Source organism: Dama dama, chromosome 2 (genome assembly GCF_033118175.1).
Source record: "Dama dama isolate Ldn47 chromosome 2, ASM3311817v1, whole genome shotgun sequence".
Lineage (NCBI taxonomy): Eukaryota > Metazoa > Chordata > Mammalia > Artiodactyla > Cervidae > Dama > Dama dama.
Window position 1 is genome coordinate 5,657,416 of NC_083682.1, and position 26,087 is coordinate 5,683,502.

The following is a 26,087-nucleotide window of genomic DNA, read 5'->3' on the forward strand; positions in this document are numbered from 1 at the left end:
CGCTCTCCTCGTGCTCCTGGCCACCAGGCTCCAGCCTGCAGCCTCCAGCCCCGCCCTTCCACGCGTGACCTCGGCCCCGCCCCCGTGAGCCCCGCCCCGCCCCCTGCCCCCCGCCTCTTGCTCCTCTGTCACTTCCTGATTCCCGCTTCCTGCTTCCCAGAGACTGGGATCCGGAGCCACCCGAGGACGGTGCTGCAGCCTCTCGGCGTCCCTGGTGAGCGCGATGGATGGGGCTGGGGGCGCGGGCGGGGGTGTTGGGCGGGACTTCGGGGGCAGATCGCGGGGAGCTGGGATGGGGGTCGCAAGTCTGAGGAGCACTTCCCCTCCGCGGCGCCCCACCGTCAGTCCCAACTCCCCTTGGCTGCTCAGTCTCCCCGCTGAGGAGCCAGAATCCTTGAAGTTAGACTCCTGCTTCACCTTGGACCCGGTTCCGAGCGAGCTCGGAGGCTTGGCGGCTGGGAGCGGCGCCCAGACCCCGCCCAGTCCTGCCGGACCTCCTGGACAGGCCTGGGGCTCCCTGCACATTCCTGCAGGCACTGCACATTCCGTGGGACCCAGCACTATGGCCTAATGCAGCGCCCCAGCAGAGATCATTCCTGCCTCTTCTGTCTGTCCTCCCCATCATCCTGCTACCAAATCCTGGGGGGAAAGGGTCCTGCTGGCAACTGAGACCCACCAAGAAGCTAGGCTTGCACTGGCTGGGCACCTCCCACCTCCCCCACACATATCAGAGCCTGGGAGAGGCCCCCCAAACCCCTCAGGTCTCAGCAATGGCTTTGCTGGAGGTCAATGCATTTATACCTTCAGGTCCCCCTTGAAGAGAGGCAGCCAGTCCTGTACTGTGAGCCTATTTTGTAACCCGGGAAACTGAGAGCCGGGCAGGTTATAAGGACCAGATCATGGGCTGCATCCTCCCCACCACCCTTCCTGGAGCCCTGGGAGTGTTAGGGGTTGTCAGCATGGGCAAAGGCTGACCTATGCTTCTCCACCCTGCAGTCATGTTTCGCAAAGTGGTCCGGCAGAGCAAATTCCGACATGTGTTTGGGCAGCCTGTCAAGAATGACCAGTGCTATGAGGACATCCGAGTGTCCCGTGTCACCTGGGACAGCACCTTCTGCGCCGTCAACCCCAAGTTCCTGGCAGTGATTGTGGAGGCCAGCGGGGGAGGCGCCTTCCTGGTGCTCCCGCTAAGCAAGGTGGGCCCCGTCGCAGCTGGGGAGAGACGGAGCCAGCTTGCTTACATCTGCCAGGTCTCCACGCACTTCACAGCCCATAAAGTGCCCATCCCCACACTTCTGGGCAGGCGCTAGAATCCAGATTTACTGCCCAGGAGGTGCTAACACACATGAAGAAGGTGTGGGTTTTTTTTTTTTTTTATTGCCAAGGAATCAGGGTCAGAGGCAACTTTTCCTGCTCACCTGGTGACACCTGTGAGATGGAGGTGGGTCAGGAGCAGGCAGAGCGAGAGTCACACCTGGGGCACCTGTGTGCCAGGCAGGCGGCATCACCCCCTGTCATTCCGCGCCCATGGAGGGGAGGACTCAAGCTCTGGGAGGGACGGAGCCTCCTGGGGCCCCCTTGACAACCTCCCCTCATGCCTGCAGACCGGCCGCATTGACAAGGCCTACCCAACAGTGTGTGGACACACAGGACCTGTCCTGGACATCGACTGGTGCCCCCACAATGACGAAGTCATCGCCAGCGGCTCGGAGGATTGCATGGTCATGGTAAGGCGTGGGGCGGTGGCGGGGCGGGGTCGCAAGTGTGGTTCAAGGCTCCTGGCAGCGGGGCCAAGCAGGGACTTCCGCTGACCTCCCCGCTTCCCCCTCCCCACCCCCGTGCCCCGACAGGTGTGGCAGATCCCGGAGAACGGGCTGGTCTCCCCGCTGACAGAGCCGGTGGTGGTGCTGGAGGGGCACACCAAGAGAGTGGGCATCGTCACCTGGCACCCAACTGCCCGCAACGTGCTGCTAAGCGCAGGTGTGCACTGTGGTCCCTGGCCCCGCCCCCTGGCCACTGGCCCCGCCCCTCGCCCCGCCCCTCGCCACACCCTCTCCCAGCCCCATCACACGTGAAAGCTGAGGCCCACGGAGATCGAAACGCCGGCTCTAGTGCCCAGAGGGTGGTCAGAGCTGACGGCGCCCCCGCCTGGCAGGCTGCGACAACATGGTGCTCATCTGGAACGTGGGCACGGCGGAGGAGCTGTACCGCCTGGACAGCCTGCACCCCGACCTCATCTACAACGTCAGCTGGAACCGCAACGGCAGCCTCTTCTGCACCGCCTGCAAGGACAAGAGCGTGCGCGTCGTCGACCCCCGCCGGGGGACCCTGGTGGCGGTATGCGGCCCGGAGGGTGAGGACGACCGCGGGCCGGCCGAGGGGCTCTCTCTGGGCACTGCACAGGCCAATCCCTCCGTCTCCTCTGCAGGAGCGGGAGAAGGCTCATGAGGGAGCCCGGCCCATGCGGGCCATCTTCCTGGCCGACGGCAAGGTGTTCACCACGGGCTTCAGCCGCATGAGCGAGCGGCAGCTGGCGCTCTGGGACCCAGTGAGTGGCTGTGGCCTCCCTGAGGGGGCGGACACAGGACAGGCTCCACCCTGGGCAAGCAGGGCGGAAGTCACTTGGAGAGGCCTGTCCCTCCCAGGTTCTCAGCCTGGCCCCTGAGGCATCCAGGCATCCAGGACCCCAGCCCTGCCGGCCTCTTCTCTCCCTGTCCCTGCTCTCTGGCCTCCCCGGCCTGCCTCCACATCTGCCCGCAGCAGTGTTCTTGGCCCCTGAAAGGCCCTCCCTCCTTTGCTTGTCTGTTTCTACTCTGGCTATCCTTGGAGCCCCAGTGCAGAGGCCCCCTCCTCCAGGAAGCCTCCCAGCCCTTCCTCTGAAGTGCTCTGTCCCCCAGCCTTATCCTGTATAGTGACCTCCAGGGGCCCCCCAGGAAGGGGCTAGTGCTGCCCTGAACCCTGGCTCCCTGGGGACTTTCTCAGCACCTGGTTGGTGGCCTGGAAGTTGTCTGAAGGCCTGGAAGAGGCAGGGAAAACTGGGACCACTGGGTGGAGGGGAGCCAGCGGGGCCCAGTGGGGCACAACATGTGGGCAGAGGGTAAGAATGTTAGGGGCAGTGCTGGCTGGCATGTGAGGCTGGTCAGGGCCAGTGTCGAAGCAGGGCTGGGATGGTGAGGGGAGGAAGCAGGTTCTGACCTGGCCCGATTGCCCCTCAACCCATGTGCCAGGAAAACTTCGGGGAGCCCATGGCCCTGCAAGAGTTGGACTCTAGCAACGGAGCTCTGTTACCCTTCTATGACCCTGATACCAACGTGGTCTACGTCTGCGGCAAGGTGGGGCCGGGCAGGGTGGGGGTGGGGTGGTAGAGAAGAGAGGCAGGCCCTGGTGCTGACCCCTGCCCCTCCCGCTCTCCAGGGCGACTCCAGCATCCGGTACTTTGAGATCACAGACGAGCCCCCCTACATCCACTTCCTGAATACATTCACCAGTAAAGAGCCCCAGAGGGGCATGGGGAGCATGCCCAAGAGGGGCTTGGAGGTCAGCAAGTGTGAGATTGCCCGGTAAGAAGGGCCGCTGAGGAGGCCAGCTGTAGGGGGATAGGGCTGGGGGTGGGAGCTGGACCCTAGGCACCCAGGGTGAAAGGTCAGATCACAGGAGGCTGCTCAGAAACAGGAGCTGGCCCACAGAGGCTCCGGAGTCGGGGTCAGGCCATGGGAGGGTCCAGGGGAAGGAGGATATGGAGAGCAGAGGGAGCCAGGAGAGCTGGTAGAAAGGCAGGTTCCACCCACGGGTCCTCCCTCCGCACCCTTTCCCAGGTTCTACAAACTGCACGAGCGCAAGTGTGAGCCCATTGTCATGACTGTGCCAAGAAAGGTGAGGCCGCCTTGTTCCTGCCCACCTGCTCCCTTCTCTAGCAGACAGACCACACAGGGGTGACCGAGGTGAGGCCTGTGAGTGGGACATGGCTAAGTGCGAGTGTAGTCAGTGGGCCGCATGGACGCCAGTGTGCCCCACCGGGGCAAGCAGCGATGAGACACAGGGTGAGCTGAGGCCTTGCTCTGGACGGACGCGGGGCAGCCTCCTGGCTGGGGTACGATCTCCATGAGGGGTGGGTGGTAAGCCAAGCGAAGGCTCGGAGGTGGGAGCGATGACAGCTAGGAGTCTGGCTGCAGTGGAGGCTCCCAGGAGGTGAGGGTTCAGCCACGTGTGGCTTGGCCTCGGGGCCCCAGCTGAGAGCCGTGAACGAGCTCCATTTCTCTGCAGCCAGCGTTAACTGAGTGCTGTATAGCGTGCCAAGCCTGTCCAGGGAACGGGGCCTGCCCCAGTTCACAATCCACAGGGCCCTGACATGGCTCCCGGAGTCCCATAAAGCACAGAGCTGGCCCCTGCTTGGGGAGGTGGGAGGAGTCTTCAGAGGGAAGAGTCTTCAGAGGGAGCTGTTAGTGGCATCCGGAAGGAAGTGAAGGGACAGATTGGAGCTTTAGAAAGGTCACTAGGGGTCAGGCCATTGGAAGACGGGTTGATGGGCTGCCAGCCTGGAGGTCAGAAGAGTGGCAAGGAGGTGTCTGCTCAGGGTCCAGAGGACCCTGCAGGTGGGCCCCCAGCTGACCCGGGCCCCCCTCCACCGCCCCCGGGGCAGTCGGACCTCTTTCAGGATGATCTGTATCCAGACACAGCCGGGCCCGAGGCAGCCCTGGAGGCAGAGGAGTGGGTGAGCGGGCGGGACGCCAGCCCCATCCTCATCTCCCTGCGGGAGGCCTACGTGCCCAGTAAGCAGCGGGACCTGAAGGTCAACCGGCGCAACGTGCTGTCGGACAGCCGGCCTGCCACGGCCCCTGGTACCCCCCGCCCGGGGCCCTCCGTGCTTGCGGCCTCCACCAACATCGCCGCGCTCAGCGGCAGCCTCGCTGGAGCCGGGGTATGTGCCCCTTGGCGCGGGGTGGTGTTGCCCAGGTCTGCTGTGCCTGCCCAAACCGTTCACTGCCCTCTCTGGGCCCCGGGCCCCTGCCCCGTGGTAGATGTGGGGAGGGCTGCGGCCCCGCAACGCCGGGCCCCCTGCTGGTGTCCCCGCAGGAGGCTGGGAAGCTGGAGGAGGTGATGCAGGAGCTGCAAGCACTGAGAGCGCTGGTCCAGGAGCAGGGCGCGCGCATCGGCCGCCTGGAGGAGCAGCTCGGCCGCATAGAGAACGGAGATGCCTAGGTCCCCGGCCCGCGGACGCTGCTCCCCGTCACCTCCTCCCCCACCCCCGTCTCACTCAGCCTCTGTCACACTGACTGCGGGTGGGCTGCCCCCCTGCTCCTGCTGAGGGCTTCTGGGGCAGGTTCTGGGGGGCCCTCCCGCGGGCCCAGGCTGGAGCCACCGCCAGGCTTTGGGCTTTGGGCAGCATTACTGTTCGAGGATTTTTGTACCAAGGAGCACTTCTATTGTGAGGGACCACCTCCCCCGCCTCCAGCCAGCCCTCCTGCTCCCTGCTCTGAGGAAGCAGGAGGGTTGGGCTCTATATTTTCATTCCAAATAAAATGCTGTTTCTAAAAACCAGGCTGGCCCTTCTGCTACAAGGGTGGGGCTGGGAAAGGAAGCTTGGGCACCTGGGGACACGGGACACCCCCAGGGCTCACAGACATGAGAGAGGGGGCCCTGAGCATCCCCCCCCCCCACCGTTTTCCCTGACATCTGTCAGGTAGGAAAACGGAGGCAGAAGCCCTGCGGATGCCTCCAGGGCCTGCCCTGCTTTGAGCCGGATGCCCAGTTCCTCCTCCTCTCGGAGGCCGGGCCACAGGCCGCATGGCCCCAGCCTGGCAGGAGGAGAGGCCGCTGAGGATCTGCTGTGAATCAGGGTGGTCCTGAGAGGCCCCAGGGGCCCGCCGGGGTCCCATGTGGGAGGGCTGGGCAGGGTGTTCTGGGCAGGAAGCGGAAGTGCCGATGAACCCCAGCTGCCGTGCTGCTCTCATTTTGCACTCGACACAGCCAGAGCTGGAGGTGGGAACCCAGCGCTGAGAGGCAACGGCCTGATGGTGAGCATGGGGCCGACTGGGTCCTGGGGGCAGGGGCTGCAGGAGGTCAGGGCTGGAACGTCTGGGCCCCCCGGGAGCTAAGGAAGGACCCCCCCACAGGGACACTGAGCAGTCAGGTAGGGTTGCTCGTGGGCAGAGGCGGGTGACCCGGGCGGGACAAACATGGGGCGGAGACTGGGCCTCTCTCTCACCTCACCTTAGACCTGGGCCTCCCTGGGATTCAGGGGGTGGCCCTCAGCGCCCCACTCTATGTGCCCAACCCCCCCCCCCCCAAGACCCCCCAGAGGGACTCTCACCTGCTCTGCTCCGGAGCCTGGGACATGCGCACCGTATGGACTTGCATCCCAGGTGCCAGGGAGCCAGGCAGGCAGGCAGCCGGGTGGGGAAAGGCCTGCCCGCACCTCGGCACCCCTCCCCCCTCACACCCCCCACCTGCCTTGTTCCGACCGCAGGCTTCCTCCGGCAGCTGCACTCGCCTCCCCAGCCCCTGGCCCTGCAAGCCTGAGGCCCCCAGGGACGCAGTCGAACGGAAACGCTGCAGCTGGGGCAGTCCCACAGCTGGCAGGAAGAGGGGTCTCAGTGACCCCCGTCCTGGGACTTGGCCAAATGGAAGAAAAGAGTTGCCTCGGGGTTGGGTGCCTCCCTCCTGGGCCTCAGGAAGAGCCAGCCTTGCCTTCCTTCCTTTCCATCCCCCGACCTCCCCGGGGAGGGGGGGCAGAGTCTTAAACCACTCAACCAATATTTCTTGAGCCCCTACTCTGGGCTAGGAGTCGTTTAGGTGCTTAAGCCAAAAAGATCCTTGTCTTCCTGGTGGGAAGATAAAACGATAAGCATGGCACACAAGCAGAGCGATCCCCCTGTGTTGGGGAGGGGTGGGTGAACAGGGCTGGGCCGCAGGGGTGAATGTCAAGGTAGGCATCCACGGAGGTGAGGCCTGACTGAAGGCACCCTGAGCCAGGGCGAGCCGGGAGCCGGGGGGCTCTCGGGGGGACGGTGTGTTCCAGGCTGAAGGTGCAGCCAGGGCACAGGGCCCAGGCAGGAGCAGGCTCCGGTGGTGCAGTGGGAGGCAGCGGGGCACGGGTGGCCGGCTATCGCAGAGCCAGGATGGGCCTTCGTGACTGAGTAAGCACCTGGGCTTTTCAAACTTGCCCAAGAGACAACCAACCCAAGCAGTGAGCCTCTGCCCGTCTCCCCACAGGATCTGCCCTGCACCCTAGGGCTCTGGATGCTCCTGGCCCTGCCCGGGGCCCTGGGCTCGGGCAACAGTGCCACGGACTCCAAATCCTCAGTCACTGTTGTTCTGCTGCTGCTGCTGCTCCTGCTGCTGGTCGCTGGCCTGGCACTGGCCTGGCGCCGCCTTAGCCGGGACTCAGGGGGCTACTACCACCCGGCCCGCCTGGGCGCCGCGCTCTGGGGCCGCACTCGCCGCCTGCTCTGGGCCAGCCCGCCAGGCCGCTGGCTCCGGGCCGAGCTGGGCTCACCAGATGAGGACCCAGAGCAGCAGGAGGACGAGCCAGACGTGGAAGATGACTACGATCTGGTCAGTGGCCGAGATGAGCCCGGATCCCAGGAAGAGGAGCGGCAGGGAGAGGGGCCCAGCCCGCCGCAGGCCCCCGAGTCGGCCGGGACAGCGCGCGACGATGATGCGGAGGGTGGCCTGGGCCTCGGCTGCCAGGGGCCAGCGGGCTCAGGGGGCAGCGCCGAGGCCCTGCTGAGTGACCTGCACGCCTTCGCTGGGAGCGCGGCCTGGGACGACAGCTCCCGGGCAGCCGGCGGCCAGGGCCTCCACGTCACCGCGCTGTAGGCACGGCCCTGCGGCCACACCCCAGCCACCGTCCCTCTGCTTCCGAGCTGCCGCAGCTGGACGCAGCTGCCCTGGACTCAGGTCACCCCCGCTTGGAGAGCCTTGGACTGTCACGCCAGCCCCAGTCCCCCCGGTAGTTCTGTCCCCAAGTCTGCATATCCCTGGCCCCTCCAGCAAGGCCATTCATCCCCAGGGGCTCTGGGCGGAAATAAAATCCCTCCAGCTCCACGGATCTGTGGTCCTGTCATGACCCTTCCCATCCCTGAGCTGGGATTCGTCCGGGCACCACCTCTGCCCCGGAAGCCAAGGAAGAGCCAGGTCAGTGCCATGATTTGATACTTTTAATTCTCCAAGGGCACGGCTCAACTGCAGGAGGCCAGGCGGGCGGCCCGCTGACCGGCAGCCATAGCCTGCAGCCCTTGGTGGTCATGATTCCAGGGTACGGCCACCCCAACCGAGACCCACTCACACCAGTCACTCCTGCACCCCGAGGCACGGGTCCGGGTCTCTGGAACTGGCCCAGGGTCCCACCGCCTGCATCCCCACCCATTCTCTTAGCGCCCAGGGCGCCCGCGGCCCCTCTTGGACTTCTTGGTCCCTGAGGGGGGTCGAATGGGGAGGGGGGCGGTGCTTGGGGGCGGTGGCGGAGGCAGCAGGGGAGGCAGCGGGGGCTCCACGAGCTCCTGTGGGCCAGGGCTGGGCCGGAACCCCTCGAAGGGCGAGAACTTCAGGGGGCTGCAGGGGAAATCGAGGCCAAATCAGCATCTTCTGGCCCAGGGTCAGGAGAGGCGACTCTCCCCCCTTGCTCCCCCGCCTGGAGCTCAGGCTGTGTGGTCACGTGCCCACCCACAGGAGTCCCCGCAGTAGACGGGCAAGCGGAGGCTGAGGCTGGTCACGAGACGGCCAGGGCGGCCCTGGGGTTGGCAGCACAGCCACAGCTGGAGCCGGCTGCGCCCCCACGGTACCTGATGGGGGTCCGGGGGCTGCTGTTGAGGCGCCTGGGGGAGCGCAGCTTGGGCTGGAAGGAGAAGCCCTCCTTGATGCTGTCCAGGACCGAGGGCGCCACGTACGTGAAGCCCTGGGGCAGAGGCCGGGCCGGGCGACGCCCAGGGTCAGTGGCTCCCCGGCCCCGGCCCAGCCCCAGCCCCCGGCCCTCAGGCCCCCGACCTCACCAGGAAGGCCTGGTTGGCACTCTCACTCAGCGTCGTATCGTCTGGACTGTCCACCGGCGTCTGCCTCGTGAAGTGGGAGTCAAACTGGCTCACGTCCTCCTCCGACTGCTGTGGGCGCCCGGGAGGGAGGGTCAGAGGCATCCAGGAAAGGTCCCCCACCCACCCCTAGGCCAGCGGGGCCTCCACTCACCAGGGAAGGCCGGAAAGGGGGGTCCACACGGCGGGCCAGGAGGTCGTCCCAATTAACGTGCCGGAAGAAGGGGTGCCTCTGTGAGTAGAGTGCCCAGGAACATGCCAACATTTCAAACCCTGGCTCCCTCAAAAACACCCTCTGCCCTGAGGCCCCGCCCGCTGCACCCAGGCACCCCGGGAGCTCAGCCATGCCCCCTCACGATGGTTTCACCTGCACATCAGCAGCGTCCCCGGGGCCCCCTCCAATCCGCTGGTTAGGATTCCGCTTCAGAAACTGCAGGACAAAGGCAGAGGGTCAGGGTCTCGGGCAGAGTTACGGACCAAGTGTGCTGAGATGGGCCCGGGGGAGAGGAAAAGTGACACGGGGGTTGTGGGTTGTGGTGGGGGCTCTGGAGTATGGTCTCCCTACTGACACCCTCAGGATTTCCAAGGTTTGGTCCAAAGGCACCCCCTTCTCCACGAAGCCTTTGCAAAGGTGTCTGGTTGCTGGCATCGCCCCAAGGGCAAATTCATGGGGATACAATCTGGATGGGACGTCTGCCCTCCCCACCTCGATCCCTGCCTTTTTGAGGAGAGCAGCTAGTCTCACTGATTAGGACTCGGGCATGGCAACCCACTTCAGTATTCTTGCCTGGAGAATCCCACGGACAGAGAAGCCTGGCGGGCTACAGTCCATGGGGTTGCAAAGTGTCAGACATGACCAAAGCGACTTAGCACGCACGCGCAGAGACTTGTCCAGGGTTGGCAGCTGGTCTGTATGACAGCTGACGTCTCGGACCCCATAGCAAGTGCTCTCTTTCCAAACGTACAGTGTTTGGTGTGTGTGTGTCAGCGGGGTGGGGGGTCCAGCAACCCCGACCCAGGGAGGTTCAGGCACGCATGCAGGGCCTGGGAGAGAAGATGGGGCAGGACCGAGGGCAAGAGGGAACCCACCTTTTTGACAAGATCCCGGGCGTCCGGGGTGAGGTAGGGGGGCAGCTCCAGCTTCCCTCTGATGATCTTGTCCATGGTTTTCTTCCGATTCTCTGCAGTGAAGGGCGGCTGGAGAAGGCAGAGGGTGAGAGGCGCCTTGCAGGCCTCCCATGGGCCGCCCCTGCCCGGGGAGGGGCCCCCTCCTCCCGCCCGGACGCCCACCCTCCCGAGGAGGCTGGACTTGCCGATCCAGTGAGCATGTCGTACATCAGGGCCCCCAAGCTCCACCAGTCCACCGCCCGGTTGTGGCCACTGCGCACCAGAATCTCAGGGGCCCTGGGGGCCAGGTGGAACCGCCAGTCAGACCAAGCCCTGCCTGACTGTGCTGCCCGCCCCTGGGCCCCGCCGGAGGCCACTTACATGTACTCGATGGTGCCGCAGAAGGTGTGGGTCACGGCGCCCTCATGGATCGACTCCTTGCAGAGGCCGAAGTCCGTCAGTTTGATGTGGCCTGAGGGAAAATGTTAGAGAGTCAGGGCCCAGCCCTGCTGCCCTCCATGGGGCTCAACCCTCCCCACACCTGCGCACCCTGGCTGTTGAGCATGATGTTTTCAGGTTTGAGGTCCCGGTAGATGATGCCTTGGGAGTGGAGATGGCCCAGGGCCAGTGTGATCTCTGACAGGTAGAAACTGCAGGGACAGGACAGAGTGAAGGCCAGGGTGGGGCTGGAGCCAGGCCCAGGCCCTGGATCCCCTCAGGGGAGAGGCAAGAGGTAACACCCACCAGGCCGTGTCTTCTAGGAAGATGCCTTCTCGCTCCAGGTGCGTGAAAAGCTCACCGCCTGTGACACAAACACGTTAGCAGCTGCGTGCCGGGACCAAGCTCCTCTGCTCGCCGAGTGTCGGTTTGTTCTCGGGGAGAGTGGGGCTCGGAATTCCTGCCCTACCTGCCTCCCAGAGCTGCCGTGGGGATTCAATTCAATTCAGCAAACATCTACCGACGCCTACTCGGTGCCCGGCCCTGTGTGGGGTGAAGCTGGGGACAGAGATGAAGAGACCCAGCCACAGCCCTCAGGGCGCTCAGTCTAATGGGGAGACGGACACACACGGACGCTCGGATACGCCAGCCCGAGGATACAGCTCTGAGAACCTAACCCCAAAACCCTCACTGAGGGGGCAGGCGGACACAATCCAGCCCCACGGGAGTGGACAGAGAAAGTCCATGGCAGCGGTGAGACTTAAGGGCATGCAGAGATGGCATGCAGGGAATGAAGCCCCCGGGGTTCGTTGGTACAGCTGAGGTCAGCAGGAAGAACAGGCCCCGATCACTTCCCGGCAAGCAGGAGACACCGGGCCCAAGGAGGCCATCCAGGCAGGTACGGGGAGGCACGGAGCTCTGGGCAGGAGTGTGGGGACAATCCCGTGCTCTGAGATGCCAACCCTGGGATTCGTGGAGAAGACACTAGGAAGGGAGTAAGCTGGAGCCTTGGAGGCCAGTGAAGAAAGCACTGGGATTCCTCCCCTCCCCGCAAGAGAGCAGAGAGAATGGACCCTGTAGAGAATAAGCCACCTGGACTAGGGTCTAACTGGATGCAGGGCACGCAGGAGAGAGGACCAGGACATGACAGAGTCGTAGTGGAAATGGACAGAACAACCCTCTGGACATCTCTACCAACTCCCACCATTCCCATTCACCCCAACACAGGGGAGGAACACAAGAGGCTCTGGACAGACGTTTGCTGAATAAATGAATGTATGCATGCATGAATGGATGGATGGAGGGATGGATGAGGTGGGGGCCCCCCGCCATTCTGCTCCCCACATCTCTCCCAGTTCCCCGCCAGAGCTCCCTGCTCTGGTTCTCTGGCCTTGCCCGCCCCCCGGCTGCGTCCCCGTCCGTACCGCTGAGGCACTCAAGGATGAGGTAAAGTTTGCCACCAGTCTGGAAGGCGTAGGCCAGTTCCACAATGAAGGGGTGCTTCACCGACTCCAGAATGTTCCGCTCAGCCCGCGTGTGTGCCGTGTCCTTGGCGTTGCGCACAATTTTGGCCTGCAGAGGCAGGGATGGGTTAGAAGGTGGGTGCCCAGAACTCCCTCAGCCCCTGCAGTCATGACCCTCCCTGGCCAGCCTCTATCACCCCGCTATATTTCTCCACAGTCTACTGCTCTCAGCAACCATGCTTTCCAGGGACTGGTTTATCCTAGTAGCATGGCTATGTGATGTGAAGAACCAACTCATTGGAAAAGACCCTGATGCTGGGAAAGAATGAGGGCAAAAGGGGAAGGGGGTAGCAAAGGATGAGGTAGTTAGATAGCATTACTGACTCAATGGACAAGAGTTTGAGCAGCCTCCGGGAGATAGTGGAAGAGAGGAGCCTGGCATGCTGCAGTCCATGGAGTCACAAAGAGTCAGACATGACTTCAGTTCAGTTCAGTCACTCAGTCATGTCCGTCTCTTTGCGACCCCATGAACTACAGCAAGCCAAGCTTCCCTGTCCATCACCAACTCCTGGAGCTTGCTCAAACTCATGTCCATCGAGTCGGTGATGCCATCCAGCCATCTCATCCTGTTGTCTCCTTCTCTTCCTGCCTTCAATCTTTCCCAGCATCAGGGTCTTTTCCAGTGGGTGAGTTCTTCCAAGAAGCAGAACCCATACGGACATGACTTAGCAACTGAACAACATGGTGTTTCTCAACCTCTGCACTCATGATGTTTGGGGCAGACGATTCTTTGTGGTGGGGGGCTATCTTTGCACTGCAGGATCTTTAGCAGAATCCCTGGCCTCAACCCACTGGGTACCAGTAGCATCCCCCCTATAGTCATGACTCAAAAATGTACACAGACATTGCTAAATGTCCCCTGGGAGGTCATAGGGTCCACAGTTGAGAAGTGCAGCAAAACAACATAATCGAAATTGATGATAAACAAGCAAATGTTCAAGACAGTGACCATCTCCTCTCCCACATTCACTGCTGTCCCCGAAAAGCCCAGCGGAGTGCACTGGGAATGGCAGTCACTCAGTGATGAGCTGTAGGCAAAATGAATGACTCACCTTCCTCAGGACTTTCATGGCATATATTTTGCCCAGATTGCTGCCCTGTACCTTTCGCACCTGGAACACCTGTAGGGCAGGGGAGACAGGATCAACCTCCCTCTCCATACCTATCTTCAAAAAGCTCCACCCTGAAGCTCTGGTCCTGGGACCAAGAAAGCCTAGGCCCACCCAGGGGTGGGGCAGTAAAGATTTCAAGTCCAATTCTGAGAGGATTTGCTCTTCCTTCCTTCCCTCTGAGTTCAATCAGAGGCTGATTTACAAGTCTAATTTTATTATTTTTTTTAATGTTTTGGCAGCTCCACAGGTGGGATCTTAGTTCCCCGGCCAAGGAAAGAACCTGCACCCCTGTACTGGAAGTGCAGAGTCTTAACCACTGGACCACCAGGGTAGTCCCTACAAGTCTAATTAGTTCTGAGACCCTTTGGTGCAGCAAAACTGAGGCTATGAGGCCAGTCACGAAGGAGGAGAGCCAGTACCTTGCCATAGTTCCCCTTGCCCAGCACACGCAGCAGCTCAAAGCAGTGGGGACCGATGCGCTCAGGGCCTGGGTTCACACTGCTCTCAGTCAGCTCCACCTCCTCATAGTGTCCCACAGGCCTGCAGACACAGGAGGTTAACGGGGGCAATGCGCTCCTGCGCTCCTCAGGTCCCCTTCCCCAGCCCATTCCCTCCTCCCCCAACACGACCCTCACTCACTCCAGGCCAGCCGCCCTCAACTCCGCGAGGGGACACGCGTCCTGTGAGAAACCGAGGGGTAAGAGCCAAGGGAGGGGCCAGGCCCCCTCTCCCCAAAGCTGGACTGCTTAGCCCAGAAGAGAGGGTCAGGAACGGAGCCGACAGGCGATGGACCCGGACTGGGGAGGAGAGGCGAGGGCAGGATAGGGAGACGCAGGGGAAGGGCCGGGAGCGTGCAGGATAGATCGGGGTGTGGGGAGGGTCAGATCTTAACAGTGGCTGGGATCTGAGACAAACCAGCGTCTGCGGGAGCCGAGCCCACTCTGCTACGGGGTGCCCGGGCGATCCCACCGCCTGGACGACGGGATCGAGCCGGGACCAAACGGCGCCCGGGCGGACCACTCACCGCTGGGCTGAGCTCTGGCTCGCCCTCGCCTTCGCTGCCTTCCTCTGTCTCCAGGTCCAGGTCAAACACCGCCGCCATGGCTGCGCCGGCCCAGCGGGCCCACCGGCGCGCACCCAGCTGCGCTCTGACTGACAGGCCGGGAGTCTGGGGTCTTACGTCATCACTCCGCGACGGCGTCGCGCACCTATGACGCAAGAGACTGCCCCGCCCTCGAGTCTGCGGCTGGAAAAGATGGCGTCTGCCGTAAGGCATCTCAGGAGTGGTAGTTCCAGAGTGCTGAGATGCCGAATCCAGCCGGACCCAGGTTTCGGCCGGCCGCTAGTCTTCCCAACACAGCTCCCCGGGGGCGGCACCGGACGACAGCCTCCTGGGAGGCGACTGTTTTGGTTCTGGGGCGAGTTTGGGCGTGGATAGTCGGAAGTGCATGCAGGTTTGAGCGTAAACACAATTCCCAGCCCCGGTGGAGCCCTGCGCTGCCGGGCTGTCTGGGTGGCGGCGAAAGGCAGGTCCAGTATCTCTGTTCGACCCTGAAGGGAACCGGCGGCTGCATCACGACTTCGCTAATGTGCCTCTCGGCTGGAGGACTTGAAAGTCAGAGCATTTACTGCTCCGTACTCAGCTCACTGCTGGGCTTTGATGCCAGTGAAAGTGATGCTGGAGTGGGTTGCCATGCCCTCCCCCAGGGGATCTTCCCGACCGAGGTATTGAACCTGAGTACTTCCTGGTGGCTCAGATGGTAAACCGTCTGCCTGCAATGCGGGAGACCCGGGTTCAATCCCTGGCTCGGGAAGATTCCCTGGAGAAAGAAATGGCAACCCATTCCAGTACTCTTGCCTGGAAAATTGCCATGGACTGAGGAGTCTGGTAGGCTACAGCCCATGGGGTCGCAAAGAATCGGACACGACTGAGCGAGTTCGCTTTCACTTTCTCCCACACTCCAGGGAGATTCTTTACTGTCTGAACCACAGATTCCTCCCCAGATTCCTCCCTTCGAGTCTCATCAAACCACCCATAAATACAGGCTTGGGCTGTGCGTCAGGCACAAGAACTTGTATTTGGCAACACTACAATAATGAACATGCCAAACCCGGTCTGTCAGTTTAGATGTGGGCACGGATTCTTGTTGGATGGGACTCTGGGGGTGTGAATTGGGCCAGATCAGACCTTGAATGATTTCCGACAGTTTGGAAACTGTCTGGATGTGCATTCCAGTTGGACCGTGGAGGCTAGATATGAATTCAAATGGACAGAATTCAGTCTCCAGCCTGGAGAAGGGTTATCTGGTTGGGGTTGGCCCTTGCTGTAATTCCACCTTCAGGAAACCCTCAGGTTTGGGTCCTGGTGTGGGTGCCCCTGGCATGCCCCTTGCCAGTGGTGAACCAAGAGGCCTGGCAGTGTAAGCAGTTTATCCTTCCCTGGTGGCTCAGATGGTAAAGAATCTGCCTGCAAAGCAGGAGACCCAGGTTCAATCCTCTGGGTTGGAAATATCCCCTGGAGAAGGAAATGGCAACCCACTCCAGTATTCTTGCCTGGAGAATCCCAATGACAGAGGAGCCTGGCCAGCTACTGAGCAACTAGCACTTTGACTTTTTAGATGCTACAGCTAGCCCTTAACTACCTCTCCTTCCCCCTTCCATGTCCCCTGTCTACCCAGGCTTGAGAAGTGTTGTCCAAGTGGCAAGAACCTGGCCCAAACTCTGCTCATGTCACTAGTCCATAAGCCTTTATTTGGAGAGGGATGCTTGTGGAGCTGTCCACAGCTCCTGTGCTGCTCAGAGAAAGAGTTCTTAGAGCAGCCTCCCCTGAATGAGGACAGGAGTGTAGTCTTCTCTGCCAATGCAAGTTAGGTGTACCTGAGGCCAAAGCACCAGAGCTTGGCGGATAAGGTGCACACTGCATGGGAGGGGTGTTCGCCTGTCTCAGGACCACATATGAATGAGGGTAAGGAGGTGGGCGGGGCCAAGAAGCTGAGTGGGCGGGTACAGCTTAATAAAAGCGGAAATCTGGATGGTGCATCTTGTCCTCCTCCCTTCAGTCACAGTGGCAAGACACTGAAGCAGTGGCTTTTCCTCTCTGAGCCTGTTTCCTTATCTGTAAAATGGGGCAATAGTGTCTGCCTGGAGGGGAGATGGTTACTGCTGAGCCCAGGTCACCTGCTTCTACTGCTCAGGCCGAATAAGGCAGACGGGGCACTGCCAAAAGTTGTCAGCAGGCTCTAGAACTATCTAGAATTTGTTAAATGAGGGGGTGAGAGTAGGAGGATGAGGGGTTTAGTCTCAGGTTTTCTCGGGATTTGTTCAAGGCAAGGGGCCAGCTGGGCTCTCTTCTGTAGGCAGCAGGAAGAGAAACAGATCTGGAGGGATGGGAAGGATGGGCTGAGTTTGGGCCTACTCCCACCAACCTGGGGGCAGGGTGTGTGTCTCTGTGTGTGCGGGTGCTGCTTCTCCATGGCTAGCGTCCTGGGCAGCCGTGGGGCTGGACAGAGGCCTTCAAGACAGCAAGAAGGCCCCGCAGCAGCTCACCAGATCTTTTCTTTTGTGGCCCTCAAGTCCAGGAGGCCTTGGTGTCGAAAGAGCCTTGGGCTCTGGAAAGACCTGGGGCCTTGGAGTGGACCAGCCCAGGGTGGGGCGGGGCCGCGGGAAGAGAAGCAGGGAGAGCTCCAGGGAGCAGGGGGTACCACAGCGCCCCCCTCCAGCACTTTGCCCCTGCCCTCTGGCCCCAGCGCTATTTGAAGTGGGACAAGAAGTAGGCAACGGGGTAGTGGGGCCCATCGATGCCCAGGCCCTGGCAGAGGCCCAGCAGGCGGTGACGGGCCTCGGCTGGGCTGGACCCAGCACAGGCCACACTGCAGTAGGGCTCCTCGTATTCGCCAGGCACCAGGGCCTCCTCCAGCAGATTGAGGCGCAGCAGGCCCTGGTCGTGAAGAGCCTGCAGGGTCTCGGGGCTGGCGGTGGAACTCAGCGCCTGCAGGTGCTGGGACACCAGGCACATGACACCCACCAGGTGGCCCCGGGCGCGGGGGTGGGCGGGCAGGGCAGGCCGCAGGCCACAGGCCACCATAGCCGCAGCCAGGAGCAGATCCACACCGTAAAGCTCCAGGATCCAGTCTCTCAGGTAGAAGCCGCCCATGCGGGGGTTGATCTCAATGAGCCGCGGCCCAGCCCCGGTCAGCTTGAGCTCCACGTTGAAGACCCCGTCCAGCAGCCCGCAACCCAGGCAACAGCGGAAGGCGGCCTGCACCAGCTGTGCCTCCTGCTCCGGGGCCAGCCCAGTGGGCATGCAGGCTGCGGTCTCAGTGAAGCCAGGCAGCCGCGTAGGGCCGTTGTCAGAGACGAAGGCAGCCAGCAGCCGCCCGCCGAACAACACCAGATCCACATCATGTTCCGTGCCCTCGATGAACTCCATCAGCAGCATGGCATTGCCCCAGCCCAACCCAATGCCCGGGTGGTCAGCCTCGCCCTGCAGGTCTCGGGCGATCCGGGAAAAGTGCTCGCGGCACTGCGAGGCATCCTTCACCAGCCGCACACCCACCGCGCCAGCCCCGAACTCCAGCTTCATGACGCCTGGCAGGGGCACCTGGCAGACAGCCCTGTCCACATCGGCCTCACTCTCCAGTGGACAGCAGGGCACAGCATAGAGGGAGGGCGCGGGCCAGGGTGGGCCACGGCGGCACAACAGGTGCAGCTGGGTGCGGCTCTTCTGCTTGGCCAGGCGCATGGCGGCCGGCGGGTTGCAGGGCAGGCCCAGCTCCTGGCAGAGCAAGGCTGTGAGCACCAGGCAGTCATCCCAGTAGGAAAAGCAGCCATCGAGCTGCAGGCCGCGTGCCCGTACCAGCTCCGCCAGCACCCGGGCGTTCTCTTCGTCCCGCTGGTGCTCCGTGACATCGAAGTGGATGAAGGTCTGCACCAGCTGGGACGCAAAGTGGTTGGGGTCCGACTCCACCAGGTGTATCTACAGAAACCACAGAACAGTGACATGCCGAGATCAGCTCGTGTGGGGCATTGGGCAGTGGGATGGGGCCTGGAATATGGTCCTAGCCCTCGGGGGAGAAGGGTTCACCAGCACTGGGCGCTCAAAGCGTGTTTGATGAAGACTGAGTGAAAAGTACAGAGGTGAGACACCTAATCCAGCCTAGAGGGGACGGAAGGCAACCTAGAGGAGGCAGTGCTTAAACTGGGAGCTCAGTAAGATTTGCTGTGTGCTTAGTCGCTCAGTTGTGTCTGACTCTGTGCGACCCCATGAACTGTAGCCTGCCAGGCTCCTCTGTCCATGGAATTCTCCAGGCAAGAATATTGGAGTGGGTTGCCATACCCTTCTCCAGGGGATTTTCCCAACCCAGGGATCGAATCCAGGCCTCCAGCACTGCAGATGGATTTTTCCGTCTGAGCCACCAGGGGATAAGATTTAGCCCGAGGAAAGACAGTTGCAGGAGGGAGGTAGGTCGGGGGAGTGATCTAGGTGAGAGACGGTGTCAAAAAGGGTTGGTCAACTCCCACTGGCAGGCACAGTCTGGCCTGGGTTTGTAGGGAAACCAACAGGGTTAGGGCTTGGCACTGGTGGCCCAGTGGCCCGAGGGGGTGCTTTTTACTCCCAGAGGGAACAAAATTCAGCGAGGGGCCGAAAAAAAAGTTGAGACTTCTAACCTGGGCGGGGCAACAGGCAACTGAAGTGGGTTCAGTCGTGTCCGACTCTCCGCGACCCTATGGACCGTAGCCTGCCAGGCACCCTGTCCATGGGGGCTGTCCAGGCAAGAACACTGGAGTGGACCACTCCAGTGCCCTCCTCCAGGGGATTTTCCCGACCCAGGGATCGGAACCCTGGTCTCTTAACATCTCTTACACCGGCAGGCGAGTTCTTTAAGCACTAGCTCCACCTGGGAAGCCCCAAGCTGGACCGCCCCGCATAGGCCCCGCCCCGAGGCCAACACCTCCCGGGACCCCGCCCGGGCCCCGCCTCCGCCACGCCCACCGGGACTCAAAGCCCCGCCCACCTTGAGCCCGTAGTCGCGCGCCGCCTCCCACACGAACTTCTTGCTGACGCCGCCCGCGCCGAGCAGCAGCAGCTGCTTTCCCTCCATGAGGCAGCGCGCCGAACGCCGCAGCATCGTTTCCACCAGCGGCGCGGCCGCCGCCTCCTCGGCCGCCAGGCCCAGGTGCTGCGCTGCCCATAGCCCCTCTAGCGCGCCACATGCTTCCAGACACAGGCCTCCGTTCACCTCCAGGGCCACGGGGGTCAGCGCACGACCGGCCACCGTCAAGGCGAAGTCCACCCCTGGGCCGGGCAGGGGGGCGCGCGGGCTCAGTGCAGGCCTCCTTCGGGCCTCCGGGGGGATCCGCCCCCCACCTCCACCGGTCCTCATCCTCGGAGGCCGCGCACTCACCGAGGAAGTCAACGCGGACCTGGCGTCCTCCGCGCTGCTCAGCGCTCAGGCCGGCCTCCAGGGTCAGCACGGCGGCTAGCGCCGCCTCGGCCGCCGCCTTGACGCGCTGCCGCACGATTGCCACCTGAGAAGGCTCCGCCAGGCCGTACTGGGCCAGCGCCGCCTCCAGCGTCCGGGGCAAGGAGCTCTGATGTCGCAGAGGCCGGTCCCCACGGCCCACGCTGCATACCACCTGCGCAGGGAGGCGACTCAGGGCGCTGGTCCCTCCTGGGACCATTCCCGGCCCCCAGCACACCTCCCCCATGCCACGATCCCGGCCACACTCCTCCCTAGACATTCAACAAGTCCTGTCCTCCAGGGTGACTTAGACTGCACAAATCCCCCTCCCCGTCACTGTTCATCTGGTCCGCCTGCGGGATTCTCTCCAGGCGTCCAGGCCCAGCTGGGGGTCTCTATTCCCTAAGGGTGCCAAGTATGCTTGATCCTAGGTCCTCAGCTCCGGTGCTGGCGAGGGGGGCTATGCCAGCCTGGTGGGCCCAACCCTAAAGCTCCCTGAGGGCAAGACTGAATCTCTCCTCAGTTTGGCCCAGAGCTGTGTACCTAGGAGGATCCCTAAGCCTCCCTGAACTCCCCAGCTTGGAGACCCCTCCTAAGGGGTATCAGGGACCCTGGGTCAGTCTCTTCTGTGGGCAAGAGCTCCAGGGGGAGAGGATTCAGCCCTGGGCCCTGGTAGCCAGCATGGCATACCAGGTAAGGCTCCTGATGTGCCTAATGGGGGGAAGAGGAAAGAACGGCGTCAGACCAGGAGGCCTTCCAGAGGCAACCAAAGTCCCCACCCCCGAGATGTTGTCCTCCCTGCCCAGGGGTCCCCCAGAAGCTCAGTGAAAGTAAACTGGGGTGCGGCAGCAGGACTGTGACCTGAATCCGAGCCAGGCTCACCTTGCTCAGCAGGGGCCTGTCACCCTGTGTCCGACACACCACCGCACAGATCCGCAGGGCCAGCTCAGGGCCGGGGGGAGGGCTGCCTGGGGAGAGGCGGTGAGGCCTGAGCACAGAGCAGCCGGGAGGCCAAGCCAAGCGCCACCCTGGGCTGGCCCAGGCGGCCCTCACCTGGGAAGGGGAGCCGGGCAGGTGGGCAGACAGCCTCCACCAGGACACTCTCCTCCTCTTCCAGTTTCTCCAGCAACGCCAGCACTGTGTCCACCACTGGGCCCTGCTCAGCTCGTGGATACAGACGCAAGGCCTGCCTCCCTCTCCAGCGCCAGCCACTGAGCTTCACGGCCACCTGCAACAGAGAGGGGAAGGCGGTGCCCTCACCACCCAGGCCTCTGCAGGGTGGGACACTCATACCATAGGAGCCAGTCAGGACACAGAGGTAAGAAAGCAGGTGGTTATCACAGAGATGGGGCAGTGGCGAGGGCTCAAAGCTGGGGACGGCGTCCTGGCACGACCTGTAACCATCCGGGGGTCCCCTCCCATTGGCATCTGCACAGGCTCAGGGGCAGCAGCCGGTTACCTGCAGGGCATCACCCAGGGCCTCGGAATGCAGAAAGGCCCCCACTTCCTCCTTCACCAGTGTCTCCTGGCCCTCTTTGCCATTCAGCTCCACCAGCCGTAGTCCCGGGCTGGCATCCCCTCCCCGCAGCAGTGCTGGTGGCTTGTAGGTGAAAGCCAGGGTAGCTGGCACAGCCACGTCGCCCTGCTGAGCCAGCAGCCGCCTCGTCAGCAGCCGGTCCTCTAGCAGCCGGGCCAGCTCGGCTGAGGCTCCGGTGGGGCAGGTCAGGTCGCGGGCGAGCTCAGCTGCCTCTCGACCCCAGCCAGGCCCCAGCCCCAGGCCGGCCAGGAAGTAGGTGGCCCGACGAGGGGGGACAAAGTCATCCAGGAATGTCAGGCCCCCCGGGTGGAAGCTCACGGCCTTGGAGACCAGCAGGGCTGCCTCACCCGGCTGCCCTGGGGCTGGCACCTTTGTCAGCCAAGCGGGGGACAGGCAAAGGAGCATGTTTCCTGTGGGCAGAGAGAGGAGGGTTGCTGGCCAGGGAAGGCTTGATGCCCCCATGCCCTCCACCTCCTGCCTGGGCCCCTGGGTCGTAGGGGGCAGCTGCTCCCAGAACCACCCCCCCCCCACCCCGCCTCCGGAGCAGGGCAGCTGGTCCAGTGGAATGCAGGCTGTTGCCAGGGTCGGCGGGTATTTTGGGATGTGGCCGGGCCAGGGCAGGGCTGCCCTTTCCGTAGGAGGGGGTGGGGGAACTTGGGCATACACTCACCCGGGCTCTGGACCCCAGCCTCCAGCAGCACGGACAGGAAGGTGCTGGGGGACCCCAGAATGCACAGGGTCACCTCCGCCCCAGGGCAGCCTTGAGAGAGAAGAAAATGATGCCAAGCTCTCCAGGGGCTCCCCTTGCTGTCTTTCTGCCCGCCTTCCCCTGCCCCCGTGGCCCTGGCCTCACCCTTGGGCCCCCAGGTCCTTCCCGGTTATTGGATGAGAACAGTAAAGGGGACAGAGGAGGCTGGAAAGGGAAGGGGAGGCTGCCTGCCCCCCCCTGCTCTGTGATGTTGCCCCCTTCTCTCTGCAGCTGGCCCAGAAGACGCTGGAGGCTGGACACCTGGAGACCTGGGTTCTAGCCTGAGCTCTGCCACTTTCTGTGCGGCCCTTGGTCCGCAGCAGGGTGAGGAGTCGCTGCACCCCAGTTTCCCCCTCTGTTACACTGAGACCAAGCCTGTGATGTTCACCTATTCTAGCTGTAAAGTCTCTGTCCACACAGGCTCTTCTGTGGCTGCCTGATACATAAAACAGATAAAGCAGGGGAGAAGTCTTGGGTCCCAACTGCTAGCTGCCTCCACAGCAACTCCCAAGACACTTCTACAGAAGCGTTGGCTCCACTGGACATGGATTGCAAATCCCATGTCCAAGGGAAGCCTTGATCTCTGACCTGACTTGTGCCAATTGCCCTTTGAAACGCCTGCCTGCCGGAGTTGGACTGACCTCACCTTCCTGGCTTCAGACCGAGTCCGAGCCTGGGGGGAAGGGGCTGACCTTGACAGAGGTGGAAAGCAGGCTGGGCTGAGGGTGCCCCCCGCCCCCCAGGGGTGCCCCCCACCTCCCTGGAGCCCTCGGGCACCTGTGCGGGGCACCTGGCTGCGGTCCTGGGTCTCCGGGAGGCCCGCTTGCTGCAGACAGCTCTGCAGGAGGCTGTAGTAGTGCACGGTCCAGGCCTGGGTGTCCGCCCCCTCGGGGGAGCCCTTGCAGTCCAGGCCCACGTCGTGGCGCCAGGAGCCAGGGAAGCAGCCCAGGGGCGGCAGGCCAGAGCCCCCGCCCCACGGGCCCTCCTCTTCCTCCAGGTCCTTGGAGCCCAGGGGGCAGTCCCACTCGGGACCCAGCGGATCCAGGGAGAGCTGAGGGGGGCAGAAGTGGTGGGTCTTGGGCAGGGTGGGCAAGGGCCACATTAAGTTACCCAAAGGTCTAAGCCCCACCCCCCCCCCCCCGTCTCCTAACCTTGGGCAGACCCAGGCCTGGGAACCAAAGAGGATGGGTTGGATTGGAGGGTGAAGGCCTGTCAGCAGGAACATGCAGCTGGGAGCGCTTTGCAAACTGTACGTGCGGTGCCCCAAGGGGTGGGGACAGAAAGCAATGTGCTTCTAGCAGGACCACTGCCCTGTCATCCCACACCCAGGTCTGCCCCAGCCTGGTTCACAGGGGCAGAGGTTTTTGCCTGTTTTGTTTATCAAGGTAACCCTGGCACCTGAAACAGCCCTGGCACATTGTCATGCTGCTCAGCATTTGATGACTGAAGAATAAATGAACGAATGAACCAAGCGATCACTCTTGGGCTGTTTTCTTCTCTCTGGCCTCAGTGACCCACAGACCATCATGGAGTTCTGCCGAGACCTAAACATGTAGGTGAACCCGGCCCAGCGTCTTCTCCAAGTAGGCCCAAGGATCTGCTATGTGGCCAGTCTTGGGCCAGGCACCGGTAAGGAAAAAGCTGGTGTCCTTCTTTTCAGATGTTCTGAGTCATGGAAATGTGCTCTTTGCATGAAATCTTATACCCTGCCCCTCTGAGGCTGGCTGAGTCCTGACTCCTGCTCAGAGGCTCAGGGTGAACAGGTGGGGACACAGGTGGGCCTGTCCTCCAGGGGAAAGGCTGGGCCTTCCCGGACAAGTCATGAGGTTTCCTTGGGCCTTGGGGTTGCCTGGTGCCCTCCCTGTCCACCCCCGGGGTCCTGATATGGCTTGGATCCAGAGAATCCCCTCGGTCATCAGGAGACAACCTGTTGCAGGCAGCTGGGAGGGCAGAGGTCTGGGCCTCCAACCTGGACTTGAATCCCAGTTTCCTGGTGCCACATTTCTGAGCCTTGGTGCCTCCTCTTAGAAGTTGCATCCCCTGAGAGCCCAAACTGGGTTCACTGCTATGTCCCCGAACTTAGAATGGGGCCGGGCACACAGCAATAATGAATGTGGCAGAATGAATGAATGCCAGAGGGCATGGAGAGTGCCCGCCTCCCGGGGCTGATGGGGAGAGACGGAGTGCCTGGCACCCCAGCAGCTGCTTGTCCCGTGGCGCATGGTGGGGAGTTGAGGGGTGTGCGCGCAGCTGGTCTCGGGTCTGAGCTGCCTGCACAGGCCATGCCAGGGCTAGGTTTTTAGTGCCCGCTGCTGCCCTCTGTGTCCTCCCGCTGGTTAGGGTCTCAGGCTTTGTGGGGAGGGAGGAGAGGACACTCACCATCGTACAGGTGGAGAGGCTGAGACTGATGGGAGAGGCTGAGGGAGAGAGACAGACGGGGAATCAGGGCAGCCAGGGTCTCCACCCCGCAGCGTCCAGCCCCTAAGACCCAGCGGGTGGAGAGGTGGCAGCCACCGTGCCTCTCCTGCCTGAGCTCCGAGGTGTCCAAGGCTGCCCCACCCCCACTCCAAGGAAACAGAGGGATTTCTGACACCGGGACCCCAAGGCGGCGCACCCAGAGCTCACACATCCCGAGTTGCGCGCGGCAGCGCTGGGGGTCCTGGCACTCAGCCCTTCCAGCGGCTAGACGCACCGGGTCCCCCGTGTGTGCAAGCGCTGCCTGGGAAAGGCGGGGTGGCGGGGTGCAGGTAGTGTCGCGGGTCCCCCCGGGGGTCGCGGGCGCTCAAGGTCCTGTCCCCGCGGCCCCTGCCCTGCAGCCCCCTCCCTGGCTCTCCCCGGGGCGCGGGCAGCAGCCGGGGTACCTGGAGCGCAGTAGCAGCTCTGCGGGGCCGTGCGGACTCGGCGGGACTCGGCGGCGGCGGCGGCGGCAGAGCGCCCGGCCCCGGCGGCGCCGCTTTATATAGAAGCGACCGGGGCATGCCCAGTGCCGGGCGGGGGCGGCGCGGGGCGCAGGGGCCGGGCCCCGCCGGCCTCCGGCCAGAAAACCCGCCCCAACCCTCCTGCCAAAACCTCCGCCAGCCATCCCAACCTGGGGTCACGGGGGCCGGGGTGGGCGCGGCCCGACCTGGTCAGAGGTAGGGCGGCCGGCGGGCCAGGGAAAGACAGGGGGACCGACAGGAGACATTTAGAGCTACAGTAAGTCGAAGAGAGAGCCAGGTTCTAACAGACAGCGAGCATCCCAGAGGGTCACAGACTTAGGGGCTACAGTAAAGACAGAGGAGGAGGGGCATAAATAGAGAGACCCACAGTAGAAGAGCGATGCAGAGAGGATAGAGGGGGAGGACTGGGAGGGAAGGGCAAGTTGGCAGAGACTGGTACCAGGGCTTGCCCCCCCCCCGGGGTGGAGTGCCCAGGAGAGCTGGTGGGGCTCACAGTCTGGTGCCTTGCCCTTGGATGGAGTCCTGAACTCCCCAAGCACCCCCAACCACAGCTGTCTGCCAAGGGCACCCTGCCCCATAGCAGATGGCATGCCCAGAAAAGCTCTCTTGAACAGGGGTCCCTGTACATCCCCAGGGTCCCTCCTTACCTCTCCGGGACCCTCCAGAGTAGTGACCACTGGGTAAGATGGCCCCACGAGGGCAGTCGCAGTTCCCTGGGACACCCTCTGCCCTAGGGGCGGCCAGGCGGGAAGGGGGTGGCCAGGCTGGGAGTTCCCGTGGGTCTGAGCACAGGAAAAGAAAGGGGGTGTCTACACGATCTGCCCTGCCTATCAGTACTCAGGTCCACTGGACATCCACAGTTATACCCACTATCTTCCCAAGGCACACATCCTTACCCCCAGACACACCCACCTAAACAGCCACAGAAGCACACCGCAAGAGACCTGGCTCACACTCACATGTTTCCCCCCAGAAAACACAGCCAGAGACTCACACCCTCTCCTTAGGTGTGTCCCCCTAGGTGAGTTCCCCCCTCGATCCAGCTGCGGGACCTCGGCACCTCCCCTTTCATCTGCTCCTCCTATATGTGTGTTTCTGCTTCCCAGGACTGGTTGAAATGATCACAGCTCCCTGTGCTGGGCGCCCAGGACAGGGAGGTGATTGTTACAGGTCTTCCCCTGCAGACCCTCTCTCCA

The 26,087-nt window shown here is 62.8% G+C and overlaps 4 protein-coding genes and 1 long non-coding RNA gene across 5 annotated transcripts; 3 read left to right on the plus strand and 2 right to left on the minus strand.

The window, feature by feature from the left end:
• Positions 1–97: 97 nt before the first annotated feature.
• Positions 98–5,535, plus strand: CORO1B (coronin 1B). The gene is made up of 11 exons (XM_061162498.1): positions 98–214; positions 997–1,196; positions 1,605–1,727; positions 1,851–1,980; positions 2,156–2,337; positions 2,429–2,548; positions 3,228–3,332; positions 3,415–3,560; positions 3,816–3,873; positions 4,640–4,918; positions 5,074–5,535. The coding sequence occupies exons 2-11, from the start codon at positions 999–1,001 to the stop codon at positions 5,197–5,199; spliced, it is 1,467 nt and encodes a 488-aa protein (XP_061018481.1). The 5' UTR covers positions 98–214; positions 997–998; the 3' UTR covers positions 5,200–5,535.
• Positions 5,536–5,817: 282 nt separating this feature from the next.
• PTPRCAP (protein tyrosine phosphatase receptor type C associated protein) lies at positions 5,818–8,050 on the plus strand. Its single transcript, XM_061162511.1, has 2 exons — positions 5,818–6,014; positions 7,213–8,050. The coding sequence occupies exons 1-2, from the start codon at positions 6,012–6,014 to the stop codon at positions 7,816–7,818; spliced, it is 609 nt and encodes a 202-aa protein (XP_061018494.1). The 5' UTR covers positions 5,818–6,011; the 3' UTR covers positions 7,819–8,050.
• Positions 8,051–8,141: 91 nt separating this feature from the next.
• On the minus strand, positions 8,142–14,390 carry RPS6KB2 (ribosomal protein S6 kinase B2). Its single transcript, XM_061162486.1, has 15 exons — positions 14,231–14,390; positions 13,846–13,886; positions 13,626–13,746; positions 13,147–13,215; positions 11,996–12,143; positions 10,878–10,935; positions 10,683–10,783; positions 10,515–10,605; positions 10,340–10,430; positions 10,116–10,223; positions 9,394–9,456; positions 9,181–9,258; positions 8,991–9,098; positions 8,784–8,896; positions 8,142–8,553 (listed from the first exon to the last, which is right to left on the minus strand). The coding sequence occupies exons 1-15, from the start codon at positions 14,306–14,308 to the stop codon at positions 8,373–8,375; spliced, it is 1,449 nt and encodes a 482-aa protein (XP_061018469.1). The 5' UTR covers positions 14,309–14,390; the 3' UTR covers positions 8,142–8,372.
• Positions 14,391–16,854: 2,464 nt separating this feature from the next.
• Positions 16,855–21,888, minus strand: CARNS1 (carnosine synthase 1). Its single transcript, XM_061156380.1, has 6 exons — positions 21,127–21,888; positions 20,721–20,895; positions 20,550–20,635; positions 19,611–19,842; positions 19,221–19,501; positions 16,855–18,181 (listed from the first exon to the last, which is right to left on the minus strand). Exons 1-6 carry the CDS (start codon positions 21,664–21,666, stop codon positions 16,955–16,957), a joined length of 2,541 nt encoding a protein of 846 aa, XP_061012363.1. The 5' UTR covers positions 21,667–21,888; the 3' UTR covers positions 16,855–16,954.
• LOC133065909 (uncharacterized) lies at positions 19,271–22,885 on the plus strand. The gene is made up of 3 exons (XR_009695030.1): positions 19,271–19,382; positions 20,785–20,985; positions 22,184–22,885. It is a non-coding gene; the product is annotated as an uncharacterized LOC133065909 (long non-coding RNA).
• The last annotated feature ends 3,202 nt before the right edge of the window (positions 22,886–26,087 follow it).